The following is a 25,061-nucleotide window of genomic DNA, read 5'->3' on the forward strand; positions in this document are numbered from 1 at the left end:
TCGCCGACTTTCAATAATAGTATTTTCAATAACATGGTGAGCAGTTGGAGTTTGCATATGCCCTTAGAGTTATTGCGGTACCTTTAACCTTTGTACGTCCGGTCATGCACCGAGACTAACGTTCTACTTGCTGTGCAGGCCGGCCATAGAAGTAAATAAACTCTGACATTTGTCACCCTGCAGTCGCTGCTTTTCATCTCGATCTCGAATATGAGCACTGGTAAGAGATTTCAAGGCAAGGTTGCCATAGTGACAGCTTCAACTGAAGGGTAAGTATAATGCTCTAAAAGACTAAGAAATATATGTACGCAAAACGTTCGTTGTTGAGTTGACAAACGGCTCGACCACAGTCCCCGTGGTTCAGCAAACCCTTCAAACAAAGTACAGGTACAAAACCAGTAAGCCTCCCCAAGTAACAGGCGATTTTCCCTGAGGGCAGTCGTTTTGATTCGCAAAACAAAATATACCTCGGCCTTGGGCTCGCGCGTACTAGTACAATCCACTTATATGATGTATCATTGTGGCCCAGGTTTAACCCTACCGGTGCAGGGAGTCCCAAAGCGCTATGAGTCAGGTTCCACCAAATGGTAAATTTCGCCAATCTGACAAAATCATCACAAAACATGTTTGTAAGGCTGATATACTGATATTACATATTTTTAACCATGACCTAAACTTTGAAGGGAAATTAGAGCTGTTCGCAACTGCCCTCCCACTGGCATATGCCCTCCCACTGAATTGGGTCAAATACCCTCCAGGATCTATGGTCTGCCCGCTCCCCTTTCCACAACAGTTCAAGCTCCCCACTGTCCTCTCCCACCATTGAAATTCCCCTTCCCCACTAGATGTACATATTTCCACAGTTACATTCATTTACAAAATTATTTATCTATCACAACAAAAAATCCTACCATTTCAAACTTTGGACATTGCTCCCCTCAAGTTAGGTGCTAAATCTTCCCTGAAGTTATGTTAACTACGGCATTCCCTATACCCTCTACCTATTTCCGTACCCACTGCCAGAATTTTTCTCCCCGCTCAGAATAAAAACTGAAATTTCTTTCCCTCTCACTGTAAATATTGACTTTTCCTCCCCGCCCGCTAAAAAAAACTGCATACGAACACCCTATTGCACGAACAGCTTCTTTGGCGGCACCTGACGAGTAGATAAGCATCAAAATAAACGGGCGACCTGTTTACAAGATAAGGGTGACCCTTTTATTTTTTTGTTTCTCATCTCCAGAGGAAAACTAGGGCAGGGCGGGCGGTCGCAATAAAAAAAACAAGTACAAAAAAAAAACTGTATTTGTTTCAGTTCAATGTAATGTCCATTCAGTCTCTATAATTTTTAAGTACAAAAGGGTATTTGTTTAAGTTCAATGTTCTGTCCATTCAGTCACTTCAATTTCTTGTCTTTCAGTTCAGTGTTCTGTGCTTTCTGTCCTTTCAGTCTGAGCTAGTCGCCGCAATCTCAAAATTTGATGATGGTGGTGCTGTTGCTAAGATGATCGCCTCAGAGGCGGCGCGAATAAAAAAGTTTTTTTTATTTTCATGTCGGAGCTGAAATTTACGGTCGGTCAGGAGATGGAAAACACAAAAATAAAATATGTCGCCCTAATCATACTAGTTACAAAGGCCCACAGGTCAAGCCCTGGCCTTGAAATCAACATGGCGGTTCTCGCCTGACCCGACAAACTCGCAATCCACCTGATAAATAGACAAAACAGCGGCAACCCCCATCCAGGTGAAAATTCAATTCTAAAACCGTTCTATCAACATAAATATAGGCTGAATTTGGGGGACTGGTCATTTACCATTCCGATCCCTATACCCCTGGCGTAAATTGCCCACGTGCTCTGTAGCATAACCGCCTGAAAAATCACCGAGAAACAGTAAATGTGATCAATGACTGCAAAAATCAAATATACGCAGACATTGAAACTTCTGATGATTCAAGTACATTGCACTAAAATAATGAAGGGGATTGTTTCAAGAAGACTGAAATCGGATAAATGTACACATCATAGTCGCGATCGAAATAACGACAGCGAACAAGAAACTGATATCGAAAATATTTCAAACTTCTTAGAAACTTAGGCTGCATTCAAAAAAAGGCGAGGGGGGCTGGAGAAATAGCAATTGAAATCTTATTATTTATCAGATCCCCTCTCAATACCCTGAAAAATGATCAAGCTCCCCCCCACACTTCTATATGATAAAACATTTTCAAGCCCCCCCCCCCAATTATAATATAGCCGCATATTTATTATGAATGCACGCAGAGTAAAAATAAACATGCATTGCGTAGTTCTGCACGCACATGTTCGACACTACCTCTTATCAGCAGGTTGTAGAGCCGTATACTTAGGGCAAATTCTTAAAATTGATTCATTTTAAATCAGTGGACCTTTTGGATTTATCAATCTAAGCCCACTTAAGTTTATCCAACTCTAGCCAGGTCAATGGCACCAGCTGAAGAGCACACAAAATGACATTAATCATGAGAGAGTCTGCAAATTGGTAATTCCCGCCTACATTTTGCCAGATTATGAAAAACTGAGCACACTGACCTACTGAAAAAATATTTGTATTCAAAAGCACAATATACAACTTAGATGGGTAGTACTGAAAGGTGAAAATATGCCATCAAATAAATGTTTTAATCTTAGAAATCCTTGGTGTAATAATGGCAAGAGTGGTAAAAAATGAATGATTCCATTTAGTCACACATTTTTTTCATTTAAATTAGAGTCTTTACTGTTCAAAGTTAATTAATTTTGTGTTATTGTACGATGGGATGTAAAAATTTCATTCAATGCATGAACTTGAATCCATATATTGATTTAAAAGGGACATAAGCTGTAACTTCTGGCAGGTTTTTCAATATTCTGCTTCTGCATACCAACTGCAGTGTCGGACCCTAATCCGTTTGTCATGCTGAAATTTCGAGTATTATTTTTGTCAATGCAGCTTTTATGTGTGTAGTGATCGTTGTTTATTGTTTACAAATGAATTATAGTCCGGACTTGAATACAACTTTCAAAATATAACAGTTCAGATTATACTCATATAGGTTGTGTTGATATGCTTAATACGTGGCATTAAATAACAGTTTAGGGATTCAATGCAGAAAGTGTAGGGAAACCACAAAACAAAAGTTCTTAAAAAATAGCCAAAAGATACAACTTATGGAGCTTTAAGTGATTTGAGAAAAACTATGACTTTTCATCGTAGATTTGTATAAGGTCAAGCATGGTGACCCATCTCTTTTTTCTAATATTCGATTATTCCCATATGCCAGAATTCAAAAATTCATGGTAACTGTTAAGTCTCCTAGTCTTCCATGTGTTGCTTTCTGGCCTGATCTTGTGTACAAGTATTTAACTGTCAGTTGAGTGTCTATGACCAACACTCTTGTTAAACTACATCAGAGTCAGAGCTATCACTGTCACTGCCGGCATGCAGTGACAGTGACACTGCCTGTAGGCGGTATCAGGGCAGTAGCTGTATTAACTTTGTATTTTGAGAATATTTTTGATCAGTTTATACAATTGAGTTCTTGTTCTACTCCCTATAGCATGTTGAGCTGTCCAGTATTCAGCTTGCCAACGCAGCCTACGTGTACCATGCATTTGTATCATCGAACTGAATATTTAGACAAAAGTGGTTTGTCGACAAACTGAATATTGTGTTTTCAGCATGCTGTAGACAGACATAAAGAAATTGTATTTGATACATTGCACAGAAATATTGAAAAAAATTATCAACAGTTGAAGCTCCTGTCCCATTGCAAGGCCAACTTGTTGTTTTTACAAAACATTAATGGCATTCATACATTTTCAGATGTTATTGAGATTAAAGTCAGAAAATGCTACCAAAACGATTGTAGATTTAGTCTAATTATTACTAACATTAGAACCATTGGATGACTTCAAGACGTTTAGAGCCAAAATATTTTTGACTCCCCCTAAATTTCTCCAACCCCCTCACAATTCATTTTGAACGCAGCCTTACAATAAGGACAAGAAAAATACAACGTTAGCTTCTCATCCTTTCGTGCGTCAATTCAGACCCGTCGCGTCAACCTTTTTTTCTCCTCATGAGGAAATAAATGAAAAAAAAACGAAAAATACACTAGAATAGTGATAACACAGTGCTGTATAAAACAGAACTGTAAACAAAATAAATGACACTAACATTCCATTCAGAACTGTACACATACGTCACTGTTATATTAAGCTGTCAAAACTGTGCATCGCTGCACTAAAAGTTAAACCACATAACTTTTGCCATACAAAAATACCAAAGCAACACTGCTGTGCATTTACCTCTGAGTGTTCCTCTATGTTTTGTCATACTTTTCTGAGCGTTCTTGTTGGTTGAAGAATAAACAAATAAGAAAAAAAACACGTCACCGTATTATTTCTGCAATATGTCCAGGCTGAGAAACAGACTTTTTATTTTTCTTAGCCTAACAGTTTACTTTCGGTGTATTCCCTACGACGTCTTTATTTTTCGAATCTCAGGGGAGCACACCTAAAAACAGCTATATCCGCTCTAAGCAGAAAAAAATTAACACCATATGCTGTAGCTTTTCTATACGTACAAAAGTAATTAATCATGGAGTGTCATCCACTCGCGCTCCGATGTCCATGCATTAACAAATTTGCGATTGTCTTCGAACTCCAAATATGGATGTTGTACGTCATCGTCTTGACCTGTAAATGATTCTGATTGGCTAACATGTTGTTCCATAGCAGGCATTACATCACGCAGAAAAAAATGAGTGAATATTAAATAGATGAAAACATTAAATTGATGTAAACAATCTTAGGGAGAGATGACTGTTGCTGGCTATGACATTGTATACATGTAATAATGTGTTTGAAAGAACACATTTTAAAGAATAATTACATATATAACACAGTTTACTTGCATCAGAGTGCGCGCGTATCATCGATATTTGACTGTAGTGAAATTATCAAAAACATTATATGCCATAGGGGAGATTCCAAAAAAGTTCTGACATTTTTTTCAAATACCCTCCTAACAGACTCACAATGCGCTCGAGTCTACCCCTTCTGTGATGTTGCCCCTCAAAGGAAGGCAAAATGTCTTCGATAAAGTGCTTGTCCAAAAATATTAAATAATGATACATGATATTCTATTGGGCAAATTATTAACATTTTCCTATAAAAACAAGCTATATATCTATATTTATATGTGTTTGATAATAATTATTCATGTACATGTACTTTGCTTGAAGTGGAAGATAAAAAGTGCATGTGTGTACAAACAATTTGATTTTAGGATTTCATCGATAATGTTGAATCACTGTACATGGTAGTCTATGAGAAAACAATGAACACGTATTTTCTTATATAAAACTAGCAATATCTCTTCATCTATAAATGTTTGATAACTGATATAAATGCACTTGATTATGGGGTATTTACACGTGCAAATGCATACAAGAAATTTAATTTTGGAATTTCACCGACTATACATGGAAGTCTATGAAAAAACTGTGAATAATTTTTTCCAATATAAAACTAGCAATATCTGTGCATTTATAGACGTTGGATAATTTATATAAATGTACTTGATTAGAATAGGGTGGTTACAAGTGCATATGTGTATAAGAAATTTGATTTTGAAATTTCATTGATGGGAGTCATTGAAGAAACTATGAATATTTTTGCAATACAAAACTAGCTAAATCTGTGTGTTTATATAATTGATATTCATGTACTTGATTACACTAAGGCGGTTAAAATGTATTTCTGTGCAAGAAATTTGATTTTGGAATTTCACTTAAAATGTTTATACACTATATAAATATTGTTGTCTATGAGGAAACAACAAATAATTTTTTTACAGTACAAAACTAGCAAAATCTGTGCTTTAAAAATGTTTGACAATTGATATAATATACATGATGAGAATGGGATGTTTAAGAGTGCAGATGTGAATAACAAATATGATATTGGAATTTCACCCAAGTGATTATTTGTAGAAGTTAAAAAGTATTCTATGACAGTTCAAAGGTCAAATGAGAAATCATATGTCAATCTGTGACACGCAGGAGAAGGGTCGGTGTTTTTACTCATGAAAATAAGGAAGGGTCACTCTTTATCTATCAAACACTTTTGCCGGGTCACGGTCCTATATGGAGGGACAGTGGTTACGCACTTTTCCAGCCGGAGTCAATTTCACGATGATTTGGACATATAGGTTATCTTCTCCCGAATTGTTATTAAACCCAATGTATCGTCAATGGAGGAATGTTATCAAATAATCTATCTCCCAGATTGTTAATGAAAGGTTAGGTTGAAACCGTTACTCATTACATTGCACAACAAAAGAGTCGAGTAAGTAGGAATAATGACAAACTTAATGTTTTGCCTAAAGGTGGCGGGTGGGATCATCAATAAATTGTTCAATATACCCTAAAACTTGCGCCTTAAGGGCGCGTCAAAAATGGATATGGCGGGAAATGGTATTATGAAAGGAATTTAATAAAATAATAATATCCGACGGAATGCCGAGCATGTTGTAAATTTGTTGCAGATCCCGGCCCCCATCCCCGATATATCCCTCCTCCAGCAGAAGTGTTTATGAACACAGCCTGGGCTAGGGTGCTTTTGTTTGCGAACAAGTAGTATCTTATCAACAAACTGAAAATGATCGCCTGCACCCTGTACTACTTTGCAAGAGAAACAACTTTCGGCAGTGAATATTTCAAAGGAGATAGCTATAACCAAGCTTATAGTTTTATCAAATTTATTTCTTGTACTTTAGTTCCTCCCACAGCAGCAGCTTCATCCAGTGTTTTGTTGAAGTCTGCATCTTTGAGTTTTGTCATTTTTGCCTTACCACACTCCTTGAGTGTGTTGTTGAGCAATAAAGTATTGTATTGTTTATAGTTTTATCAAAGAAAGATCAAATTTCTGACAGTTTTGATATATTTTGACTACATTGTTATCCTTTATTTCTTTTCCGCGCAATTAAAGTAGCCCCGACAGGCTCCTGCTCTTTTGTGAATTAATAATAGTTCAATTGGGTTTCTTTTTTGTCTTTTTTTCTACAGGAAATGTGTGTACAGATTTTGCATAAACCCTGTTAATTATGAAATAGGGGCTATCGTTTTACTGTTCTTTCCCGTCATGATTGCAGCGAAGGGCGTCAGTGAGACCTGTAAACATGTAAACAACTCTATACAGAATCGGAACTGGGATTGAGGCATATATAGCCAGTTAGAAACCCATGACATCATCGTACATTAAACCTGATTTCAAAACTAGGACCTTTGGATACATCATTCTGCCAAACATCAGATGCCCGAAAATAATCGCAATCATACCCATCCATAATCCGATAACACTAGGTAAAAATTCGTAAACAATAGTTGTAAATATTGACACAACAGAACAGACAGTAAATCACCGGTACTCACAACAAAGTCCAATATATGGACCTCTGGCAAAAAAAATCAAGAAGTGATGTCAGGTGTTTCGCATGATACTTAGTATCTTCCGTCTTTGTTTTCCGTTGTAACATATGTCATAATTACAGAACCATATGGCAAGAGTGCGACCTCTTCGAACTCAATTATTTTGTACTCGGGCTTGCAGTGTATTCTGCTGTCACCACACTTGCTTCATGCTTGTGCAGGGATGGCACGCCGGCAGCATGATACACCACAAACCCTCCTGCAAATATCCCAAGTAATTCGCCCAAGCACTGTCTCACCATGGCGTTATTTGTGATTGTTCGATTGTCACTATTCACAACAACTTAGAGAGTCTATTTGTAATATTCAATTATAAGCTTAATGTTCAGATTCAACGACCCAAATGAATAAGACCTTTCGAGACGCTGCACTTCAGCAGAAAACATTTATGCGTCATTGGTTCACTATGAGTGAACAGTCCAGTGAATTATGAAGGGTAGGAGTGTTCCTGAGTTCGAATAAGCTTGAAATATGTCCTGATACGACATTACGTTGTGATTTTTCTTACACTTTGCTTGATGGTAGGTGAACTAAAATCAAGAATATCTTGATTGAACAACAACCATGACACATTAGTGTTCTTCAATTCTATCGGCAAATAAAAGCATAAACAAATACAACCATCATAATTTTGTGTCCTGTGGTATCAACAACCGCTCTCAGCAGTTTTCTGCCTCATGAGTGCACAAGCGCATCAGAAAAGTCTGATGATCACAGAGTTCCGCCCAGTAATTGAATATAGAGGAGTAAGACCATCTAATGTTTTAGTTTTGTGATTGTGATTGAGGGGCAAGTGAGGAGCAACACTGGGACTACAGCTTGATCAGGGACTATCAAGGGATCACTGACCTTCAACAGATTGTATTTCAGCAGATACCAGTAGAAAATATGTTCACGCTGTTATGCTTTTTTATTGCTATACCAAAAAGGGAAGGACTAAAGTAGTCCATAATGGATTTGTTTGAGAGTCGACAGCATAAGTGCTTTCTTTGTTGCACAGTAGGCATGCCTCTTACGGTGCAAAATGTCTCTTTCACTTGACAGTATAACTTTACTCCTGACTGGCAATTTGCAATTTTACTTTACAGTTCCTTCTAAGTGTTTCGACTTGTTTGATCTGTGACGAAACATCTAACTTTAAAATGTCACCAATATTTCAAAATATTTGAATGACAGTTGTAGAAGGAATAGCAAACAAATGACTTCAGTATGTATAATTTCAATGTAGAATTCGGCATCTTCAATCGTCATGCATGTTTAGCGACATGTGATTTTCGTGTGACATTGATTTCAGAATTGGTCTGGCCATAGCGAAGAGACTAGCCCAGGATGGAGCACATGTGATGATAAGCAGCCGTAAACAAAAAAAAGTTGATGCGGCGGTGGATCAACTTAGATCAGAAGGCCTCAGTGTTTCTGGAATTGTTTGCCACGTTGCAAAGGAGGAACACAGGCGTACACTCATTAAAGAGGTAAGAAGATACAGTCAAGATGGAATGCGCCCCAGGGACAGATGTTCAGACACTCAAATTGATACAATAGTTTAATGGTATGCTGTTTGTGTAGACTTCTGAAGTTCGTGGAATAGATGAAGATGCCACTGTGTATTTTCATTGTCTATGGTCAAAAACATTCCTATGTTGTCATTCATTTGACAGACACTGAATAAATATGGTGGAATTGACATCCTGGTATCAAATGCTGCAACGAATACACATTATGGGCCATTGTTGTCAGTGAGTATGGATGTCATTTTTCTCAGTAATTTTCTAAAACAAGAAATCGTTTATGGCATAGTCTCTGCTGGATCATATACTTTAGGAGTTTTTAATTGCTAGTTTGCTTTTAACGGTTTTTGTTTGTTTTCGTCACTATCATCGAAGCGTGGCACAAATTGACTTTTAAAAGCATGATATAATTTATTACATGCCTCGATGTGAGTGCAAATCAGTGTATTGATTTGAATAGGAACATCCGGGGAGTTAGCGGACTGGTGAACGATGTACTGACTGGTTTCTATAGTCACCCGGTCCAGTGAAGCCCTTCGACATTTTCGACGTCAAAGTACACGTTTACCGCTAGATGTAAAATATCCATGCACGCACTGCTATTTTAACTGTCGTTAAAATCTGTTTGATGCTGGCCGATAATGGTAAAATTGTTTGAAAGTGCCCTGCATGTAACTAATTGTCATATAGCATGAACTGTGAAGAGGCATGTAATAAAAACATTATTGCCTGAATACATGGGTTTATGTGCCCTCGCAGCAGGACACAGTTTGCCCTCCTGGCGTCGGGCTAATGGTCACCTGCTCTCGGGTACATAAACCCATGTATTCAGGCAATAATATATAGTACTGACTGGTTTCCATGGTTACCCGGTCCGGTGAAGCCCTTCGACGTTTTCGACGTTAAAGTAGATCTTAACGCTAGATGTAAAATATCCATGCGCGCACTGCTATTTTGACTTTCGTTAAAATCTGTTTGATGCTGGTCGTTTATGGTAAAATTGTTTGAGAATGCCCTGCATGTCACTAAATATTATATAGCAGTAACTCAGGAGAGGCATGTAATAAAAACATTATTGGCTGAATACATGGGTTTATGTGCCCTCGTACCAGGAGACAATTTGCCCTCCTGGCATCGGGCAAATTGTCACCTGCTCTCGGGCACATAAACCCATGTATTCAGCCAATAATATCTAATATTTCGCGTGTATGTCTGTGTAACGGCCCCTGAGATGAAAGATCACAACAAAAGGGCGACCATACCGCCATATTAAATTGTATCAGGACACAGAGTGACGTACACATGTGTGCCATGGTACATAATCTATTTACCGATTGTGAATGAAATCGATATGGGTTTGGTATGTCCTTGTAATGGCTATTTAAGTGAAAAAATAACAAAAGGGCTCCTTTGTGGTCATTTGAATGGTATCATGAAAGTAATCAATGTGCAATTGTAAAACAGGGTTATGTACGCCCTTGAAATAAGTCTGTCTCATTTACTGCTCAACACTAAGTAAATTGAAACAAATCACTAAATACGGCCATTATATCGTGATACAAGTAAATGGACATATGAAGGATAAAGCTCTTTGTCTTTGTATCAACCCTGAGACAACCCGAGCAATGATTTCTTTGATACAGCATTACACATGAAACAATTGAAATAAAATGTCAACTGGACGGCCATGTTGGAATGTATCGTAAAACAAATCGCCTTGCATACGTATGACATGGCATAGGGTTATATCCTTGACAAGCTTTGACACAAAATGGTCCGTGCATATTTTACCAAATGTCACATATGACCTGAAAGACAACACCAGGCGTCTTTGTAAGTCTTTGAAAAAGCAGCGTTAATTTGGTAAGAATGTGTTTTATGACCACTTCTCTATCTACTTATTGTTATTTTGCCGCCATAAAATGTTGTTTGTCAAGTTGTGCTTATCACCTTCTTTGTCGATGTTCCTAATTAACATATGACTTTCAATTATGTCGCCCTAGGTATGTAACGCTGTTGGTTGTGACAGACGGAGTTTTCTACGTAAAATGGAGTTTTCTCCGTAACTTTAGAGTTTTCTTCGTAACAGTTCCTGCTACGGGAATGGTTACCAAGACAGCAGCACTTTGTTGTCGGGAATATCTGCTGAATTCCTCTTATTGTATCAATGTTCAAGTAACTTTGCAATGGCTTTAAAATCATCAAATACAACTTCTGGTCATACTTGATATACATATGGTCATTTCTTGTATGTTGTCTTTTCTTTCAGATATCAGAGAGTGGCTGGGACAAGGTAATACGATTCTTAACATTCTGTAACGCTCCTAGCTCATTCTCATCTTGTGATGCTGGTGTCTTCACCGCATCCTTTGTGTTTTGAAGTTTTGAAGTTACATGGTAAATGTTTTTGAATGTTTTGAATGTATATAATACGGCTTTGCGGAATGCTTTTAATAGAAACATGTACACATATGGACACTTAGTTATCTGATATTAATATTTCAGGTTTTTGAGGTCAACTTGAAGGCTACATTTCTTCTTGTCAAAGAAATTGCACCGTACATAGAAAAGCGAGGGTAAGGACACACGATATTTCCGAATACCCACGTTTGTACCGACAAAACGTGTCACAAAAATTACTTTCTTAAATATCGAACATCTTGATCCCCGACAGGATGCAATGGGAACCTTTTTGTTGACGAAGCAGACATCATTGTCATCAGCTGACCCGCAACTCAATTCAAACTATTTTAAACTTTTACGAAAACTTTGGAATTTGAAAATGATCACAATTACATAATTTTGTTTATCAAAGATAGACACTTCATCCACCGTGATTGTCTTACAGAATCCCATGTTTTTAAAATCATGCAAGAAAACTTAAGTTTACAACACTAACATCCGCCGTTTAATAACAAAAAATGTTTTCCTTGGTATTTTGTTTTTGATTGTCGTCTCTTAAGCAATATTTGCACATGCTCGTTCGTAGTCTATCAATGAAACTCACATTGTTAAATGAAAATTATGGCGGAGGGGTCGACACGTTAAAAAAACATTACAGTCCCAATAAAGGACAATGTATACCCTCGCGACAACTGGCCATTTGCCCTGCCGCCGTCTGAACAGGGGACTATACCCTCGTGATAATTGGCGATTTGCCCTGCTGGCGTCGAGCAAATGATGACCTGTCAAGTTGCCACACATTCCATTATTGCGCCTGATATATATTACTTCTCTATACACGTACACGAAATTATATAAGATTAACATTTGATTTCCTATCATAATATCACCTTCAGGTTTACACATACTTGAACAGACATATAATACGGCTAGTTTTCAATCGGATTCGAACCCACAACATACGGCATCAGTCGCCTAGCTGAGAGGCCACAGAGAGAACCGCTCGGCTAAATCTCCACTCCCAAAAAAGAGTGGTTCAATAGTCGGCTATAAGTGACAATCAGCATTCCAGACATCCCCAACAGTCATTGGTTTCTGCTTGATTGTAAGATGTGTATCATGTAATACATGCATACATACATACATGCATGCATACATACATAACATTACATACATACATACATACATACATACATACATACATACATACATACATACATACTTGCATGCATGTATGGATGCATGCATACGTACACATGTATATATGCATACATAAATACACACAAAGATACACATATAGATACTAAGGTACACAAAATACGTAGGACAAACATACAAATTTTTATGACTTTGTATAGTAATCAATGTGGTGCGTTTCTGCCATATCGTCTATGTATAATAAATATGTTTACACAACTCACAAAAATTGTGAAAATTCTATACTTTTTTATTTGACTGAATTGTGAAACTGCTTGTATCTGAGTGATGGGATCAATGTCTCCGCCGCACCGGATCACTTGCCATACAAATCAGATGATATTTCGTTTCCAATTGTTAAATTTCCATTAACGTGAAAAAAATCTGTACTTGTATGGCATATTTCTTGCTCTGAACCAGACGATTCGAGGTCCAGGAATGTCAACTCTTGATTCCAATAGACAAACCTTGCGAAATGAAACAACCCTCTAAAAACAAGTCTCATATTTTCTTTTCGACTAGAATTATTCTTGTTTGTTTGGATTGGTGTCATATCACACGTTTCCAACGCTTTATTGATATGAGTTGCTAAAACATGTTTTGTTTCCGTTAATTCTTACAGAGGTGGCTCTATTGTATTGGTTTCTTCTATTGCAGGTTTCAATTTCGATATACTGCAGGTAAATTAATACGCAAATACACACCTTTCGCTGTTTTGCTTTTCTCAATACATGGTCATAGAAGTTTTCCTTTCAAACGATATTCCGTAAGCCTCGAAATTTCAAATGTAGATACCTTTATCAGTATTTGGTTTTAGTTCGTCAGCTAAAGAAATTATTCCAGTGTATGAGTGAGTGAAATGCAATGTTGTAGTCGACAACTGAATTAACGGCAGCATGTGAATTCACTTATGTTGCACATCATCACTTCAGAAAACTCAGAACTCCTTTTGGTTATTATATTTGCAATCACATTCAATCAGCGTGTCAAGTCAGTCACCACATTGTTCTAATCAGACGAGAGCTCACAACTTAAAACGACAGCAAAACAATTGTCGATATCATATAATCTTAAAAATCCCTCCGCAGGCAGGTATATGCTCGATTGGTGTACAATAAGTACTGTAAAGCACTCGCCTAACGTCTATAGGGCTTGTGTTACGTACCATACCAAATTGTATTCACGATTGCAGTCCTGTCATATTTTCTTTGTTTCTCTATAAGATGTGTCAGTTTATTCATGAAAAAATAGCAACTGTAAGAAATTTGACTAAGTTTCAGCGTTCAAATAATGGATATTCATGTCTTGCCTAAGGATAAAGGGACTTCATTTTGACCGTGTTGAGTTATATATTAAATTGGGTAGTCATCCATAGATAATGCATACCTCTACCTTAAAGTGGCACTCCCACTTTGTAATATTTTAAAGCACATTTTTTTAATGCCAACGGTCTATATTTAAGACTCGGCTTTCCCCCATGGGGCATGACCGATCACCGACACGAGTGGTACTGTGGCATACAGCAGCGTAAGCGTAGACTCGTACTCCATAGCTTAGTTGACAATGGCCCCAGTGCCGAACGTTCGATGTTCGGAAGCTGAATTTAGGTGGGTCACCGGAATTCAAACTTTTACTTTTTTGATGACATGTTTTTATCGATATATCGCAATCCGCGCGCAGTCGCCACGTCAAATATCAACCTTTGGCATTAAAAAAATGTGTTTTAAAAATGCTACCAAGTGGGAGTGCCTCTTTAATCACATAATTCCATGTACACATCAGTATATTCATCATCAGAGTCTTTGTGATTGGCGTGTTCAAGCAAAATGGAAATAGAATTCCCATGATCTGCAGCTTATTTGCACAGCGTTTGTCTCGTTTGGCAACAATGTATGTAATAACCTTATATGGCGATGGGCATGTTGAGAGGGATGTGCTTTAACTTGTCAGCATGACAACCATAACAGAATATTGTGCCATTGTATTCGCAATGCACGAATTCAGTTCATCCATGAAAATAAAACACACTGGATTTGTAGACAAGTAATCTTGCAACAAATTGCCAGTAAAATACATCATGTACAAAATGGTACAAATGATCACACCGACATCTATTACAGTCAATGCTGTAAGACATAGATAATTTGATGACTGCTTTCTCTCAGGACGTCCGGACATAGACAGCATGAAATCTATCAAGGCAGCATTGCTTACAAACACATAAATTGTCAATTTTGAAGTTTATAGGGGCTTATGGAACAAGTAAGACTGCAATGATTGGTTTGACGAAAGCATTGGTTCCACAGTGTGCCCAGATGAACATCAGAATTAACTGTATTGCACCTGGACTGATAAAGACAAAAATGAATGCAGGTGTAAGTACTGGTTACATTGCAACACATCAGGTGATCATGCAGTCACATGGTTCCCTGCAAAACGTCATGTGATACGGATCGTCGACAGAAATCATGATTGAGTAATTGTTGGTGTGGGTAATTTATAAGTACTGTATAGGTAATTATTTAATATCCATAACTACATCGCTAAGTTTAAGTTTATTCAAAGAAATGAATTTTTGTACAATAATTAGATCAACTGTTTAATAGGTGAAAAATAATAGGTTGTATTTTGGGCCTAGTCAATGATATACTAGGAATTTAGCTAATGACAAAGGCAGTGCCCCTCTTGACTAACACATCCACAACATGATTGCCTCATGGTGACGTCACAAATCTGTGCTGTGTGTTGACGATATTTCTTAATATCTCGATTTGATGTACACATTTTCAGGATTTGAACAATTCAGTCTCAATATATTTTCTGTGTGTCCTCATAGATGAATTTCGAGAAACATTGGCCGTTCATTTTTTGTTGCCAAGAGCATTTCTACCTTTCTCTAAAGAATATACAAGTATTAGCCTCGCAAACACAATGTATTATGCACAATGTTCAGTTCTAAATAATGCTATAGGACATAACGTTTTAATCAAGGTAGCTGTGATAAGTTGAGCACTGTATTTGACGCAATTTCGACATCATTTGGGAAGTATGAACTAGAAAATATTAACAAACCAAACAAGAAAATGGAGGGAAATAGGTGAAAAAAATTATATACCGGTAATTGCAGTTGTCAGTTACCTAATGTTGAACAATGTTTAATTTTATTCTGTTCCTCTAGTATATTATTTGGTTTCCATTCATTAGTAGCGAATTTAATATTTGTGTTATCATTAGTAACTATGAAACATTGTATGTCTCCCTCTGTATTTCACATGCGGCACACAAAACGTAACAGAGAGCTGTGAGCTAAAAATGAGTAAAAACTCTCATAACTTGCCTCACGAATAGAGGATTGATTTTATGAAGGTTAAAACTCAAGCTTTTTAATGATAATTTGTTTTTATTTTCTAGTTGTGGAAAAATCCAGATACTTACGAAGAAAGGATCAAGGGTATACCCATGAATAGGTATGGTTATTTCTCTCAAAAGAGTGGATTTCCATCCATAGAAGTTGTTGGGAGTGAATTTTCTATGAACAGGGGTATGGGAGAAATGTTAATACTTCCTCGTATATTTTTATGTAGTTTACTCAGGGGAAATAATTACCCATGAATACAATACTGTGCTGAGGGACAGACCGATAAACCTTTTAGATTTCACATGTAAGGATGGAAAACTGCTTGATGAGACAGGCTGCATAAACAGTGGAATCTTGAATACAGACGTAACAGCAGTGAAGCATTCTCATCGAGTTTGCAAGGGGACATTGAAAACCAGGGAAAATAGTAGTGTTTGTTTTGGAATCTGGGACATCACAATGAAATAGGTATTAAGATAAAAATATACCCCTCTGACTCGTGAAAAGTCTCCCTGACGCAATAAACTTTAACTTATCATACGTATGTACTGGTGTAGGGTTGACACAAGGGATATCTTTAAATTCCAAAATTCAATCAAGGGAGTTCATAAGAGCTTGCAATGGCACACTGCAAAGGAATCTGAGAGAATATTAGCCCGCGAGAATTGAAAGAGGATAAAGGGTCTACAAGTTAAGGGGGGAATCTAAGAGAGATGCAGTTGCCTTGTAAACTTTTAGGATAAATAGGGAGCTGGCTAATGAATATGAAAACTTAAGCAAGAAGAGCTAGAGGTTATGGTTACGGAGACAAGACAGGAATGAAGTTGGGGCCTGACAGGTAGACGGAAGATCCTACAGGGAAGATATGATAAACGTCAATATATCTTATAGGAAGAACAAATATTGAATAGTAAACCTTCCAGTGCGTGAATCTGCGATCAAATAATAATAAATTAAATAATAATAATAATAACAAGGCAGTATTGCTGAAGGCAATGAGTACTTGGGCCGTGATAGAGTAATTTTGAGGACAATATATACTGCTATTCAAATATGGTCTTGAATTTCCTCCTGTCAATTAGGCATTTGATTAACTGGTTATTAAACGAAGCAATGGCATGACAACGGCAAAATATGTCTAGCAACTTTTGTGGAGTTTGAGGCAGGGGTTCTTTATTTATAGTGAAAATTGCTTAAACTCCTTAAATATTCAAATTACAGCAAATTTCTTTTGTTCTCGATGGTAGATGTCTAATATTTAGATGGGCATATTTAGATTTCTACCCTATAGTTATCCCTATATACCAAAAATCGGACATCCAGCTCTATTGGCTTGCTCAGAATTAGATATGCGCATAATTACTGTAATGAGGTACAATATGTGGTGTCATAAGGTGTCCCATCATACCAAATATGAAGGGTGTAGCACTTGTGGTTACTGAGTTGTGGACAAATATATCTATTTGAGGTCAAAGGTCATTGAGGTCACGTGACATTTTTTCAAAATAATTGTATTGCTAAGTTATTCCTATATACCAAAAATCAGACCTCTAGCTCTATTGGCTCGCTCGCTTGAAAACAATCTCATAACCTGGCCATATGGGCAACTGTGTATGGGCAGCTGGATACTTGACTTCCCGGAGAAGGCGAGCTGTCACGTTCAAGCTCAGGATTATTTGTCGATCAAATTTCAGTAAATTTACCTTACCTAGATGAAATTTTGTCTATAGGCTGAAATTTCGCCGAATTTTGACGAAATTGCATCGATTTTTCAGGTTCATATCCGACATTTTTGAGTGCAGACAGAAATAAGCTTTGAGGCAACATGGCTGCGACCCCATGTTGACCCCGGTATCTGCTAAAGTGCGGGTTGCGGGCTGCGGGCTGCGGGTTTTTAGAATTATGGCTAGATTTCATATATATGAAATATGGCATATAGTATATAAGAAATAAAACCTTTAGAATGTGTCTATTATCAATAATGATGATCAGGTCTATCGTACAGTATCCCTTTTCCTGCGAAGTCCATATTTCACCATCAGGTCAAGATGGTTAAAATTAATGAAACACTACTATATGGTGTATTTTAACGTAATACTGTATATTTGAAGACTGTTGAAAACATCAATGCTGTAAACTTAATTTTTTGGACTAAAGATGCTATAACAGACCAAACCAAATGGGTGAAAATGTCATGTTTCTGAAAAAAATCAAAATCTGCTAAACTAAAAGCGGCGATTCCGAGGACCAATTTATTTATTCCGAGCTGCTTGGCCATTACAAATAATTAGGGATCTGAATCACTTTTCTTTCTTGCCATGGATGTGAGTGAGAAATATACGTATTATACCAGACTGACAAAAAAAATCGCGCCTCGGAAATGTCGCCACTTATCGCGGAATGAAAATTGTTACATTTCTAGTATCAGGCCATAGGAAGTAAATTCTTTGTAATGCATCCATTCACAATTCGGTTCCAGGGCAACTCATACAGAAAATTAAACAATGCCTAGTTAAATGCAATGCATAAGGAAAGATTTGACTTAAAAAAGCGTAGAAGTGATGTGTATTGTAAATGCCGTGTATTTTTCATGAAATCTTTAAAAGAAAAAGACGTACAACAAAGGACTTAGTTTACTTTGCCGTTTCGGTTCAAGCGAGGTCGCGACCTCAGAGAACGACATTCTGCTAAGGGATGGACCATTAGACCTTGGAAGGGGGGGTGGTCACAATGAAATTGTGAAAATTTTTTTTTTACTATTGTAAATTTCTGAAATTTTTTTTTTCCAATTGAGATTAGCTGTGCAAATTTTTTTTTCAGAGTAAATTTTCAGATTTATAATTTTTTTTTTAGTTCGTCGCTGTCTGAAGATAAAGAGGGCAAAGATGTGGTGCCAAGCACCACAAGCGGCCACGCAAGCGGTCACGGGGGGGGGGAGTCAGGAGAGGGGTGTCCCCTGCTGGAGTTGGAGCTTTTGAAGAATAGAGATTAAAATGGTGTTATTTGGTGGCACTTGGGGAGTATTTTTGCGGGGGGTGGTCAGGAGGGGGTGTCCCCCTCCTGCCTTTGGAGCTTTTGAAGAATAGAGATTAAATGGTGTTATTTGGTGGCACTTGGGGAGTATTTTTGCGGGGGAGGTCAGGAGGGGTGTCCCCCTCCTGCCTTTGGAGCTTTTGAAAAATAGAGATTAAAATGGTGTTATTTGGTGGCACTTGGGGAGTATTTTTGCGGGGGGAGGTCAGGAGGGGGTGTCCCCCTCCTGCCTTTGGAGCTTTTGAAAAATAGAGATTAAAATGGTGTTATTTGGTGGCACTTGGGGAGTATTTTTGCGGGGGGTGGTCAGGAGGGGGTGTCCCCCTCCTGCTTTTGGAGCTTTTGAATAATAGAGATAAAAATGGTGTTATTTGGTGGCACTTTGGGAGCATTTTTTTCGGATTACACATCTTCCTCTGAAACATGGTCTTCTTGCTCCTCAGTAGCTTCCTATAGTTTTGAAAATTGACTATTTTGGTTTCCTGGCTTTCCTTTCTACTGCGTGGTGAAATGCCTACATTCACCCCACCAACATCATGCATATCTCATGATTTACAATTGATTTTGACAAGCTGAGAAGCTAAAATAAGCTAAATAATATAGTTAAATTTGCATATTTGTGTTTTTAGAGCAATTGTTGCCCTTTTTTGATCAAAACATCTATTTCTCTGTAGCAGCATGCCCAAATTGATTGGATGTGTATAGATGTGTTGAAATTTCAATATTTGTCTTTTTAGGGCAATTTATGCCATTCATGGTCAAAAAATCTGTATTCTCTGGAAGGGCTTGTCCAATTTCTTTGAAATTTGCTACACAAAAACGATTATTCATGCAGATTTATTCAGTATTTGCTATCGAGAAACTTTCAAAGTTCGACCCTTTTGTGTTTTTGTGTTGGGATTTGTTGGATAGATGGCATTCTACGTAGTGTATTGTTGAATGTTAAAACGTGTTGCTGTTGTTTTTTGAGGCTGTTTTTTGAGAAAAAAGAATTGAAAATGCCTTTTTAAAAGCAAAATAATACATAATGACTTGATATGTTGTTTTATCATTATTGACGTGTTTCTACTTGTTCACCCATTCTTGCATTCATCATTGCAATAAAATGCTGTGAAAAAAATGAAACTGATGTGGCCTGCATCTGTTTACCTTGATCTTAAAAGGCAAATACAACTTTCTGTCTTGACAACCATATCATAGTTTCAATGTTTTACCTACTGTACCTGCTTGGTTTGTACGCAGGAAACAAGTAGAAAACAGGCTCTATAATTTCATAATTTTCAAGTGATCAGAATACAAAAGTCCTGAAAAGATAAGATAATCACAACTTCCAGTATAAGGGATACAGTCACTCTAAATGTTTAAATTAAAATTAAAAATGTGCTTGGAGGCAGAAATTTGCTTTTTGTCGGTAAAATCTAAAAAAAATTCAAAATTTTAAAGACTTTTGCAGATTTTTTTTTTACGCCTTTGTCTTCTTATTTATTTATTTTTTATTTTGCAAATTAGTTTGAAGATTTTTTTTTCCCTAACTTTCTGCTCTGAAAATTTTTTTTTTCTGTTTTTGACCACCCCCCTCCCAAGATCTAATGGTCCGTCCCTAACATTTTACGCGAGAATTTCAGTGGGAAAAACACGCCGGTGCGTTGCCTTATTTTCAGGAATCGATCTAATAGGAATATTTTTGGATGAGTTTGTGTTCTGCAGCTCTCAATAATTTATCTCCTAATATCATGAACGTATGACTTGCACCTGCAATATGATAGTCGCTCCATGCCGGTATGCCCCCTTCAAGCATTTCATCCAGCGTGACTTTGAAAAGTTTCCTAGGACTATAATCGTGTTCACCACAATAAAATTATTTGACACGGCGTTGAAAACGATTTTGAAAATTGTGCTTTTATCGGCGGTTGAACTAATTTGAAGTGTGAGAAGGGCGAAAATGATATCAAAAAACACACATTTTTTCATGCCCGCAACCCGCAGCCCGCAACCCGCAACCCGCAAAATAGCGCATCCGGTTGAGCCCTAGCCCTGCGTACGATACTATGTGCTACAGCGAACACACAGCATCGTACGCAGGGCTAGCGAGAGAGTTGCCGACATCGACGGTTATTTACGAGAAGTGAATAAAAGACTGTCATTTTTGGAAGCGATCGAGTAGCTGAGGTAGGCTGGGATACGACTTGGGCCCAAGAACGCTGAATTTCGGCAGTAATTTGGCTTTTTACGTGAAGTCCCAAAATGGATTTGAAGTCACCGACCCTACGTACGGGTCTTTGCAGGGCTGTGGTGAGCGGGGCGATTAGCTGTAGCGGAACACACAGCATCGTACGCAGGGCTAGTTGACCCCAAGTGAAAATGTGTTCGCGATCAAATCTTCCTATATTTTTTTCAAAATTTTCGACAAAATCACTGCTTCTTAAATCTTTTGTAAATATAAAATACTAAAATAAAAATGCGATGTGCCATGTCTCCAGATTTCTAAAACATCGTTCGTTGACCGTTCGACGGAATACTCATTTTGCAAACTTGTGACGCAGTTGAAATTCAATACTGACCGCCAAATAATCTTAATGAGACGAGATCATTCTAGACCCCGGTTCTAGACATCCTCCAAATTATCCAACCATTCGCGTTAGAGTTCAGCTCGCTTAGAGTATCATAACATTCTTCGGCCTTCGTTTAGATCGACCCTAATCTCTCCCATTTAGGAAATAAATACACAAGCTACCTCGACAAAACTTCGTGCACCATCCAGGACCAAACGCACTACAAATCTGTCTTGACGTCATCATCTCCTTACATGGTAATCGGCATACCGTATTTTTTAGCAAAGGAGACACAGAATACGTCGGAGTATTCAGTTTCAAAACGTATTACATTGTGTGATGCTGTCAAAAAAGGTAATGTTACTGCAGTGGTATAAATTACAAAACACAAAAGTTCAAATCAGTTTATTTTGGACTGGCTTTACCCAACATTTCATATTGTTTCTTATGCCAGATTTGACCACGTACTTACTGGCGACCCCTTTACATGCAAATTTTGTGTCAAATGGTGTGTTCTCCTGGAAAAACAAACGTACGATTTCTATATGAAGGAGGCGAAATTTGCCCTCAAAACTCGAAACCACCCTTAATGGGGTGTACCTAGCTATTTTGAACGAGCTTCTGGAATCTGCAGCTCTATTTCGAAATGATGGTCTGGTTTTCTCAGCTCAAGGATAAGTGTTCTCCATCGCTGTGGGCATTACTATTCTCAACTGGGGTACAGTTTCCAGTCGTAATGTTTTTCATTGTGTCCGGGATATAAAACCTTTCCTTTTCAAACTTTCACTGTGATTAACACTAGTCCACATCTTGTCAGCGATTAAACATGTTTCAAGTTTAAATGTTAAATTCTGGTCTCGAGCCCTCCTGTTCGACCAAACTGAAATTACCCCTCCCACTTTGGCTCGTCCAGTGGGTGTAGCAAGGGTCGTGCCATCGCTTAGGAAACGGAGGGTGCATTAATTGTTGCATTTCGATGCACATTTTGATTATATTCAGAAGATTTTGTGGCAAAAACTCAGATAGAGAAGCATTTATATTCACATCTCACTTATTCATGACTGGCTGAGAGCAGCACTTTTTAAAGTTAGCATCATTACGCCATTTATTTTATGCCAAGAAAGATGAAGCCAAGACATTTTGCCCTCCCTGGTCTCAGCCAGAAATGGTTATACCTTACAGAGTTTTTTCCCACGGAATGAAAACAAATGTACTTGGGCTGAGGCCCAAGTACAATAATAATAATAATAATAATAATAATAATAATAATAATAATAGATCAAATAATGATCGTGATTTTAATCAGAATTTGGCAAATTTCTAGGATTCCTAAAAATTAGCTTTACTTGTAATTTCAAAGAAATGACAAAATATTTTGACATCCACATATGATTAGCCTTCAGATTTGACATTCGTTATGATGAAACAATGCCCTTTCCTGTTTGACGACAAAATCTTGCCAGTTTGTCTCATGATCAGAAACATATACGTGGATTTGCTTTGAGGAATCGGCATTTATACCGTCTTGTAAGCAGGAACCAGCCGTAAAATCAGTGACAGATGTTGGTCAATTCATTTACACTGGTAAAGTTTATTAGGATGATTGAATGTGTCAACCCGAAGAAAGAATAAAGGAGAACTGCTACATATGCAATTTGTTCATTTTCATGACCCTGATTGACATTGTATCAACAACTATGATTAAAATAATGTAACTGCCATTTGTTCATTTTCATGACCCTGATTGACATTGTATCAACAACTATGATTACATGTAAAATAATGTAACTGCCAACATATTCATTATAGTCTCTACCGATTGACCATTGTAAGTATAGGATAAAGCCCGAGTAAGAGGGCTCTTCTGGTATATAAAGTCCAACCCAACGATAAAATGTCGAGGCCGCAGGCCGAGACATTTTATCGTAGGGTTGGACTTTATATACCAGAAGAGCCCGAGTACGAAGGTTTTATCCGACTTAAAAACTATCGCCCCTAACTGATATATTTTCGTTTTCAATGTGTTTACGTCAACCGTCCCCTTTGTCAATGTAACATGTTTAGGATATGAATTAAAACTTTTATTTGTGAAATAGCCTTCGAATGTAATGGAACATTCCTCTTTCATTACTGTGTATGCATCAGACAGTTGACATGTGAAGGTAAACAATTGAGATTCAGGGCATACTGTGAACGTGACAATGGCATTGTCATTACATATTCTATTCTAATTTTAATTAATACTTGATGTTGAGGACCTTGGATGTGAAATGAAAATATTTTAATAGCCTCTGCTGTATGACCTACATCCTCGCAATTTTTGTAAGCAATTAAGTAGCCAGTTTGATTTAAATGAAGTATTGTTTCAATCAGCTATTTATAAAGCAGATATGCATTATTACCTCTCCGAATAGTCCTGGGTCAACTCTGTACGTATTTGTTACCGTATGTAAGGGATAAAAACTGAAAGACTGTCTGTCCATGAGGTAGCAATTTATAGTGCAAGGTCATGCAGGGATTATGAGAGTGACCTATTTTAGAAAACAATAAACTGTAGTGTGTACATATCGTCCACTTCGAATATGTTTCCTCTTATCATTCAGATTCGGACAGCCATCAGAATGTGCAGGAGTCGTATCTTTCCTGTGTTCAGAAGATGCTTCATATATCACAGGTGAAACTATCGTCATTGCTGGCGGTCTGTCCTCAAGACTTTAAATAAATCCAATTGTCTTTCTTGACAATGGCAAATAGAAGGATAGCCTCTTTTCCATAAAGCGTTACCTCACAACTGTCTGAGGCTTTGTGATAGGCACAGAAGTGATGATATTAGAAGCTTAGATTTGTTTACATGGTAACGATTTTCATGAATATTTTCTTTTCTGTAGGATTCTTATTATCATTAAAACGATCTCTTCAATATCTTCCTCTTCCGCTTCGTGTTTTCCTCTTGAACGGACATTTCTATCAGATTGAGAAGCACCCTTTCGTAAACTCCACCGTTTATACAGGAAATATACGTTTCCACTGACAAAAGGGGCAACTTGGTCTTTAGATACCCTTTATGTACACCCACTCTATGATTGTTATAATGTATTTCGTATTTATAGCAGGCTTGATTAAGAAGTATAAATCTGATATTAAGTAAATATGGTGAGTAATCTTATGAAAATGATATCATTTGAAGGAAACTCGCATAAATGCAGTTTTCTATGTTCGTCTGATGAGAACAGCTGGTGCCCCGTTCAAAGGGTATCAATGTTAATCTTATTCACATACTATAATTCTCAATGTTTGTTCCTTCTTTGGACTCCTTTTTTGATATTTGAAATATTAAATCAGAACAAATTGCACGTGACGTGAATGAGTTCCAGTTGATTCAGAAGAAGTCTGCATATTAGATCAAAAAGCGTAGCGAACGAGTAATAAGTGCTGCTGAAAACCCTGGTTACATTTTCATTTACAGATGAAATCAATGTTTTTCTATAATAAAGTAT

The 25,061-nt window shown here is 37.4% G+C and overlaps 1 protein-coding gene across 1 annotated transcript; it reads left to right on the top strand.

The window, feature by feature from the left end:
* Nucleotides 1-121: 121 nt before the first annotated feature.
* On the top strand, nt 122-24,484 carry LOC139139935 (dehydrogenase/reductase SDR family member 4-like). Its single transcript, XM_070708899.1, has 9 exons — nt 122-269; nt 8,808-8,985; nt 9,172-9,249; nt 11,291-11,314; nt 11,527-11,597; nt 13,244-13,301; nt 14,862-14,996; nt 16,033-16,088; nt 24,168-24,484. The coding sequence occupies exons 1-9, from the start codon at nt 211-213 to the stop codon at nt 24,280-24,282; spliced, it is 774 nt and encodes a 257-aa protein (XP_070565000.1). The 5' UTR covers nt 122-210; the 3' UTR covers nt 24,283-24,484.
* The last annotated feature ends 577 nt before the right edge of the window (nt 24,485-25,061 follow it).

Source organism: Ptychodera flava, chromosome 9, assembly GCF_041260155.1.
Source record: "Ptychodera flava strain L36383 chromosome 9, AS_Pfla_20210202, whole genome shotgun sequence".
Taxonomy (NCBI): domain Eukaryota; kingdom Metazoa; phylum Hemichordata; class Enteropneusta; family Ptychoderidae; genus Ptychodera; species Ptychodera flava.

Bases quoted from the DNA above. Each gene is read 5' to 3' on its own strand.
- LOC139139935 (XM_070708899.1), top strand. From the start codon at position 211: ATGAGCACTGGTAAGAGATTTCAAGGCAAGGTTGCCATAGTGACAGCT. The intron at 13,302-14,861 runs GTAAATTAATAC...TCAATTTTGAAG, and splicing joins TCAATTTCGATATACTGCAG to TTTATAGGGGCTTATGGAAC. The intron at 14,997-16,032 runs GTAAGTACTGGT...TTTATTTTCTAG, and splicing joins AGACAAAAATGAATGCAGGT to TTGTGGAAAAATCCAGATAC.